The 8,776-nt window shown below is 32.2% G+C and overlaps 1 protein-coding gene across 7 annotated transcripts in view; it reads right to left on the bottom strand.

Moving 5' to 3' along the window:
- Nucleotides 1-1,438: 1,438 nt before the first annotated feature.
- The window catches only part of LOC110644048 (DNA (cytosine-5)-methyltransferase CMT2), a 68,851-nt gene continuing 61,513 nt past the window's right edge, over nt 1,439-8,776 (bottom strand). For 3 of the 7 annotated variants that reach the window (XM_058141043.1, XM_058141044.1, XM_058141041.1), the window contains 12 exons: nt 8,368-8,426; nt 8,224-8,290; nt 7,804-8,133; nt 7,291-7,362; nt 7,116-7,205; nt 6,946-7,033; nt 5,799-5,917; nt 5,622-5,726; nt 4,422-4,465; nt 4,279-4,348; nt 4,094-4,197; nt 1,439-1,875 (listed from right to left, as the gene is read on the bottom strand). In XM_058141043.1, coding sequence (XP_057997026.1) covers nt 1,701-1,875; nt 4,094-4,197; nt 4,279-4,348; nt 4,422-4,465; nt 5,622-5,726; nt 5,799-5,917; nt 6,946-7,033; nt 7,116-7,205; nt 7,291-7,362; nt 7,804-8,133; nt 8,224-8,290; nt 8,368-8,426 — 1,323 coding nt within the window. In that variant the 3' untranslated portion in view covers nt 1,439-1,700. The remainder of the gene's footprint in view (nt 1,876-4,093; nt 4,198-4,278; nt 4,349-4,421; nt 4,466-5,621; nt 5,727-5,798; nt 5,918-6,945; nt 7,034-7,115; nt 7,206-7,290; nt 7,363-7,803; nt 8,134-8,223; nt 8,291-8,367; nt 8,427-8,776) is intronic. The other 4 variants (XM_058141042.1, XM_021796651.2, XM_021796653.2 and 1 more) reach the window with 4 other exon arrangements.

Raw genomic sequence — 8,776 nt, 5'->3', positions numbered from 1 at the left:
AAACATTTGATGATAAGAATGTGAAAGATTAAAAAAAAAAAGATAATTTTTCTTTTAGTAATCTAGAAACTTGCTATAAAATATATTAAAGAGATTTTTTTAAATTTAGGGATAACAAGTAAAATTTACCTAAGTTTTGTACATGTGTTTCAAGTTCAGGGAATGCAGATCTTCTCCTATACCATCTCAACAGAATATTCGAGCCATTGGAAAACATTCAAAAATAGAATTAGAATATTACTTTTTTTATTCCTTAAAAAAAAGAATATTACTTTTGTTGTAAAAAATAATGCAAATTGTAGATATGCTTTCATGATATTTTGTACGGACCTGTAATGACTAGAATTCAACATATGAGTTCTTGTACCTTACCTCTATTTGTTTATGGATAAATGAATGGTATTTTTAAGGGGTTTTATAAATTTTATTCTACATTATATTTTCATTCTTAGATTTTCAAAAAATTATTTATTTATTATATTATATTTTAATTTCTAAATTTTTAAAAATTAATAATTTAATCCCTTCAACTTTGATATATAAAATAATTTACTCTCCATAATTTTAATATTTACAATAATTTTATCTATTAACATAAAAATTAAAATATTCTATATTTTAAAATACAAGAATTAAAGTATAATATAATACAAAATCTAAATACTAAAAAATTAATTTATAAAAATTCAGAAATTAAAATACAATATAATGTAAAATCTAATTAAATAATTAATTTCTCAAAATTCAAAAACTAAAATGAAACATAAAGCAATATTCAAGGATCCAATTATAAATTTCCTTATTTTTAATGTTTGAAATGAGATAAGTTTGATCACGTTTCAATGAATGGGTTAAAGAATTTCTCTTCAGGTTTGTAAAAACAAGTATGCAAAGTCCCCCTTTTTTTTCCTTAATGACGCTGCCCCCTATGGGAAGACTGGCGCTTTGTGAGGCAGCGGCAGTGCCTTACTGCCCACTAGCAGAGAAGAAGGCCAAAACTCCCATCTTAAGAATTTTTTTCTAAATTTCTGCCGCCTCCTTAACCTGGCAGTGGGATACCCATCACATGCCATTAGGCTACGCTGCTGCTTTTCTCTTGTGCTTCTTTCTTGCTGCTAACTTACCTAGTGGTGGGAAGTACAAAAACACAAATTACCTTGCATAAATATATTTTTCTGGTACAGTTAATATATTAGTGTAATTTTAATATATAAATTATTATTGAAATTTAAATAAAAATATATATTATTGTATTTGCTTTTTTATTTTATTAAAATAAATTATATAATATATATAATTTACAATAATAACTAATTAAACCTTAATCTCAAACAAATATATGTAATGGAAGGGCCAATATTTACATATATTTTTAGAAAGTCAAGGACTATGCAACTCACTTTTGAAACACAAGTATACAAACATGAATTTTGTTCAATGGTAAGAAAAAATTTTAAAAATACACCGTTGTATAAACAACAGTTTTATTATGATAATTAATCATGATAGATTCTATATGAATCCCATCATAATCAACTATCATAGTGTATTTATTCTAAATTTTGCTCAAAGAGCTTCAACAAATGAAACTAAGGAGCTGCCTCAATGACAACAGACCAGTATACAAATTTAAGAAATCAAGCAGTGACATGGTTAAGTTGAAAAAGATAAGATAAATGGTAGGCTGCATGAAGAAAATTCTAGTTAGTCTTATGGAACAGTGATTTAGTTAATTGGAGATTAGTTGAATGAGAGAACTTAGGAGGGAGTTCCATCAGTGGTTCATCCCCACTGAGTTTCTGAAATGCCATCCCCAATGCATATCCTAAGGCTCGACCTACAGGAACAGCAACAGCATTCCCAATTTGACGGTACCTGCACAAAGCATTACAAAATGACCAAAGAGAAATTAAGATACAGAGAATTTACATTCAAGTCAATAATAACAAAGAGTTTTGAAAGGGATTTTTGTACTTCCAGAATACCATTAACTCAAATGGAAATATAATATGGGTTGCAAAAATACAATCCTATCCCAGTAAATAGTACCACCATTACCCTCTCTCTCTCTCTCTCTCTCTCACGCGCGCGCGCACTATTAGTTCCTCTCATTTTTCCTTGCAAAAACTCATGTCTTCTCTTTCCATCCCAACACCAATATTGATAACTTTTACCATCCCAAATTGCTTCAAAATTGCAAGCCCAATCTCTAAAAATAAATCACAACATTTTCCACTTATTTTTCTTTTACATGCACACACAACACAACGTCCAACATTTTTTTTACTTGTTTAATTGCTAAGAAAATACAGGGAAACAAAAAAAAAGGAGGTTTGTTTGGTTAACAAAAACATAGGAGAACAAAAAAAATAAATGCTTCGTCAGAGTTGTTTAGTTACTCAGAAAATGCAAGGATGTTTGGTTAAAAACATATATATATATAGAGAGAGAGAGAGAGAGAGAGAGAGAGAGAGAGAGAGAACGAAAAAAAAAAAATTAAATGCTTTGTCAGAGTTGTTTGGTTAATGGGAAAATGTGAGAAAAAACAAAAGTTTTTTAGGTTACAAAGAAAATGAAAGAGCAAAAAATCAAGTGATAATTTTTTATTGGATTTACTTTCCAAGTATTTTTCAGTTGGTAAAGATGGGAAGAGAAGAAATTAATCTTTTGCATGAAAAAGAAGGGTAACAAAAAGAGAAAGATGGGAAGTGTGTATATTTTAGAGTTCCAATAAATACAACAAAAACAGCTAATAGAAATAGATTTTTTTTGTTTACACTTAATCGTAAATAAAATAACATAAAATAAAATACTAAAATAACAAAAATGAAAAGGTTTAGACACCAATGGTATAATTATCCCTTGATTTTCAAGTATTTTGGCGCGAGAACATAAGGTTCTATATCACATGATGGTGACAAGATAGAAGATATGTTAGAGGATGAGGCAAATATTGAGGAGGATAAGATTGAGGATTTACATAACGAAGATAATGATGATTTTTTCTCTTATTCAAAGGGTGCATTTGGATTGCGTTTAAAGAATTAGGGGGTTAACAAGAGTAATGATTAAGGGTGTAACAATTAAGGAGGTAAAAAATTATTATAGAATTAACAATTAAGTGTGTTTTATCCAAATTGAACAAAACAAGGTGAATACATATATATATATATATATATATATATATATATATATATATATATGGGCATAATTTTAGCTTGACCCTATAATTCTAGATTTACAACAATTATTGAGATATCCCAAGTCGTATAATAAGAATACAATTCCCAAGTCTAATAGGAATATACTACTCTGTATATATATCGGTAGAAGTTGAATGAAATACACATGTTTTAACTCTCAAAATCATAGTCTTTCTTCTTCTTTCTGAAACTCTTTCAACAATGGCAGAAAAAATAATTTTAAAAAGTTCAAAATTTATTTTGTAATTTGTAGTTCTTATAACTAAAGCATGTCAATTTTAACTTTTAAACTAATTTTTATACCCTCGAACTGAAATATTTAAATAGAGTTTTCTCAACATGTGGAAGTATATTATATATATTTGTTTTATTTTTTTTTTCTTACTATTTCTTCTATCATATAACATTACTACATTAGAATTTCATATCTTTCACCAAAAGCAAACTGGAATTGGTTGAATTGATCCTAATAATTTACCTATAAATTTTTTGAACTTGGTAACTTCATCATAGTTTAATATCACCTATATCTCTAATAATTTGACTTATTCTAATAAATATTTTATTAAACCTATGACACTTGACTCCACTCCCTTCTCCAATCTGATTACCAGATCAGTTTTAAATAATGAGAGGCAAACCTGCAGAACAACTTTGATTCTAAACATTGACACTATGTGTGCAATCACCTATTTGTTCATGAGTTCTAATCCTCTATAAAATTCTGGGAGAGCATGTGCTGATACTTGACAAGTCAATAGAGCAACTTTTTGCAGGAAGAAACCCTTTAAGATGCTTACTCAGTAGCCACTGTGGGGGGTGGTGTGGGGGAGAGGGAGAAGAGGAGAGGGGGGAGCAAACAATCATATTTCAGATAAGAACTTCCAAACCTTTCTTTAACTGTTCCAGAGAATCTATAGTAATCAGGAAAACCTTGCAGCCTTGCACATTCTCTTATAGTGAGGACCCTATCCTGCTCTGGATGTATCACTGCCTATAAACGATCAACAACTGACAACAATGTTCAGGACATATCACATATCATGATAATCCAAAAACAAGAGCGAGGACGGACCTGGCTGTGAAGATCTGGGTATGTCACCACAGTTGACACTGTCTCGTCCCACCATAATCTTGCATAAGGCCTACACTTTATAGATTAAATTATAAGGAAAACAAAATATGCAATACAGCAGCAGAAGGAATTATTTGACAAACCTTTTTGACTTTCCTTGTACAAAAGTGAAGGCAAAATCTGGTACCTACAAGTGAATAAAATAGAACTTAAATTGGTTTCACTTAATATAGCCTCATTTAGCATGACCAAAATATGAACAGAGCCATCTAAAATGGCCACAATTACCACCTCTTTCAACTAGTTCAACCAATTTCAATTCATTTCATTTATGCCCATCCTAACTTATTTTAGTTCATCATTTTTACTTTCTTCAGTTTTGTAAGAAACTTGATACTTTAAACTTAGTTAATACAGCAACACATTACAACTAATTTCATTGTGCTTTTGCCCCTGCACTAGCAAGGAGATGACTGAACTCCTTTTGTTTTTCAATTTCTTGTTATTTTAATAGATATTTCAAAAATGGCCGTAGATTAATATATTCCATTTAAATGATCAAATCCAAGATACCCATCTAGAAAGCAATTGCAAGTTCGGAGTCAGACATCATCTAAGATAAGGTTAAACATACAAACAGGAAAATCAAGTTCTACCGCAATTAAATAACATCCATGGACAAAAGAAGCTCAGTACACAGCAAGCATGGCACCCAAACTACACAGGTAATCCCCAGAGATAATGAGGAACATTAAAGGATGATGTCAGGTTAATGATTGTTAAAAGGGCTTACAGGTAGGTCTGCTTAGGTGACAAAGAAATGGAAGATGACATAAAAGTTGCTTCTTCCAGATTTCAATTGACAAAGTAATTATAAGGAACCTACACGTGCGTTGGTTCAAATACATATTAAAGGTGATGAGGGCCACATACAGTCTCAGGCATAAGCTTGAAGTGACTGCACTGTGTCTGGGGCTGGCTGCAAAAAGGGATAAAGGATCTATTCATTTTATTCCACCGTCATGGGCAAGATATTCCAGGACAGAATACAGCAATGCAGTCCCAATTTTTTGTTGTTAGGAAGAGTTAGCAGGTACAAAGAGGAAAATTGGTGAAGGATAGTTGTTATGACATTATTTTTAAATCTAAATACAAGGATGGTGTGGCTGGCTTGTTTCTCACACTAGAGTTAATTTCATGGCAGCAATCTTGAAGTGCAGGACCAACAAATCTGCAATTACATTGAAGCTTATATGGAGATTATAATCTCAATCTATGGCATGTTTATTTATTGAGAAAAAAACAGACAATTTTTCCTAGGTGGAATATAACAGAGCACTCACCAGTGGCTTTCCAGATGGCAACAGCACTTGCTCCTTTGTTGGATCCCGCCGGACAACATTATCTCCTCCTACAACTATGCCAGGGAGGTCCCTGAAATTCGCTCCCTGAAAATATTCTAGGTAAGAAAGAAAGCAAAGTAAAAATACTCAACATAGAAAATGTCATATCTATCCAACCTTTCTTTTAGGAATTTGGCAAACTCGAGCATAGTCATCTTCATTCAATGTGTATGGACGATGGTCATATAGTAAATTCTTTATTTTTTTAGTGCCTTCCCGTGACAAACCAGTCATCTCTAGACACACACACACACACACGCATGCACCCACAAAGCAGAACAGAAAAAGTGGTCAGTATTTGACTCCATGATCTCTCTCTCTCTCTCTCCGTCAAGTCTCAACACTTGCCTATTTTTAAAATAATTAAAAGTAGAAGTCAATCAGAATACAAGGGCCAAAATACAGAGAGCATCAGTTTTGCAAAATAGTATGAAGAAGAATGCCAAGAAGTTAATATCAAAGGATTGATATTAGTAAAGCCATTTTCTAAAAAATTATAGTAGGTAAACCTTAAGTTCTAGTATGTAATTCTGTTTTCTTTTGCTTGGAAATAAAAAATATAAGCCAACACAAATTCTAGTCTAAGCAAGCATACTACATAGGCTACAGTAACTAAGTAGCAAAGAAACTGTAATGGACATTTTTGATGACTTAACCCTTAAGGGGAAAAAAACAACTAGAAAAACAATGGATGACGGAAGTATAATGTGGCGGACATGTAGCAAGCAAGAATCGGATAAATTTGACCTAATGTCACTCACTAATGTCCACAACTGCATGGAAAGCACTCCAAGCCATAAGAACTGTTTTCCTTTAGTTCATTTTAAAAGGGATTAAACTCTATGTGAAATAAGCATTAGTTGGCCACATTAAAATCAGAACTCATGCATATGGGGACAAGAATAATTAAAAAATGATATCAAGAGCTGTATGTAACTAAAGAAAGACTCTGTAATTAAGACCAACAAAAGGAGATTTACATAACAGATGTTTGAAACTTTGTCTTTCCCTTATTATTGATAAATAATTGCACAATTTAAGCATAACCGAGGCATGGTTTGATGTGCTCAGGATCTAACAAGTGGCTCAACAGGACAACTAGAGTTTCATTAACCAAATGTAGAAAGCTGCAGTAGAAAAGGCAAGGTCTTTTTTTTAATTAACTTTTAATTTGGGACTTCTTTTTCTTTTTCTTTTAACTGAAACAAATGAAGAAATATTAGGTTTGCTAAATTTTGCAATAAAAGAAAAATAAGTCAACTACCATATTTTGTTGACCTTATAAACCTTTGAAACTCGGTTTCTGGAGGCTTTTCATAAGTTATTTCCTCACGGGTCTCATGGCTTGTGACCTATAATGTCAAGCTTGAGACTATGGTAAAATTGCATTAAAACAGTAAAAGCAATAAAACAAAGCATGGAGTATGGTCAGACTACATATGGAAGATCGGAAATGGCATCTTGAAGAACTGAGGCCTTTTCTAGTTCATGAGGTTGGTCTTCATTATAGGCAACAGTATTCCGCTGCAATACCAACATCAAACTAATCATATAGGCATATAATGCATGTTAAAATCATCTTGCAAACTTGCTTAAAGAAAATTGATACCTCAAACTCAGGTGGCGGCCAATATCTGACAATAACATCATGAGTAGGAAGTGGAAATTGGGGTAGTTTCTGCTGGAGAAAAAGATGAAACAAGGAAAAGAAAAAAGAATAGAGACTTGGGTAATCCATAAAAAGATATTCCTTTAAAGTTAACTTGTTCAACAGATGAATATTATTAATATTTGGTGAAGGTGTTAAGCATATAGTATTACTTTTTCATTCTCTCCTTTGATGAGCAGGGGGGGATGTATTAGTTAAGGGCCATAAGAGCATTGCCAAACATATACAAGTAGGAATCATTTATGAGACAAAAAGTCAACCAAGTCTGAAGCATATTGTGTATTTGAGCATATAGCATTACTTATACAACATAAAAGTCAAAGCTACTTTTCTTTTATTTTTGCATAAGAAATAGAGTTCCTAGTTAAATTTTAAAATTTTGGCACCAGAAATGGTCAAGCAGCCCCTAAAAGTTTGATTATGTTAATGGAAGCCAAGTAATTAGAAACTTGCCTCACTAGCATGAGCTCCCCATAAGAAAACACGCAACCGGAATTGTGGAAGACCATAACAGCCAGCTGCAATGGTTCCAAGCCTTGCTTGGTATTTCATATGTACCAAACGACTTAAAGCGTATCTTGCAAAAGAAGCTTTATCAAATCTAAGAATGTCGACAACATTTTCCATCAATACAAATTTAGGCTTCAAGAACTGCACTATGTCCATGAAGACAACAATCTGACGATTTCTTTCATCAGCAAGTGGAGAATTGACATTTCTGTAGCGATTATAGCCACTAATCCCTTGGCATGGAGGTCCACCACAAATTACATCAACATCACCCTGAAATAGGTCAATAACTTAGGAGAATTTTCAACAAAAATAAAAAAAAAAAGCACGCAACCTGCTTAAAACATCAATAAGAAAACTCACGGGAAATGGCAAGATCTTGGACTTGAAGCCATGCCTTACAAAATTCCTTATGCATTCTTGGCAGTGGCTAAAAAAATTTTGATGTCAATAAGTAATAGTGCAACAACTCAATAAAAAATGTTAGTAAAATTGCAGGGAGCATACCTTAAGCCTTCAATTGGTTCCCATGTATCTTCACTTGTACCATAACCCTTCCAATGAACCTAACAGACCAGCAACAAGTAAAAACTCACTTCATCAAACTACAATATCTACCAAAAAAGAATATGAATCATTTAAAATAACATAAAAGCAAACATGTTAAATTTAATTTGAGCAAGTAAATTTTTCAATATGTTAATGACCACCATAGGTCCTCTTAGGTGGTTACAATTGGCACAGGACTAACGCCCAAATGTAGTGATGGATATTGAGCTAAAGGTTATTATAAATGGTTAAGGATAATTCGTTTCATCCAGTCATGGGGGAACAGATTAATAGAGTGTGGAACTCAGCATATATGACTAACAGATATAAATAACGATTTATGCACACAATAATACTATTAGCCAGA

This window comes from Hevea brasiliensis, chromosome 18 (genome assembly GCF_030052815.1).
Source record: "Hevea brasiliensis isolate MT/VB/25A 57/8 chromosome 18, ASM3005281v1, whole genome shotgun sequence".
In the NCBI taxonomy this organism is placed as follows: Eukaryota; Viridiplantae; Streptophyta; class Magnoliopsida; order Malpighiales; family Euphorbiaceae; genus Hevea; species Hevea brasiliensis.
The sequence above is the reverse complement of the archived record's forward strand: the minus strand, read 5'-3'. Positions and strand labels throughout refer to the sequence as shown.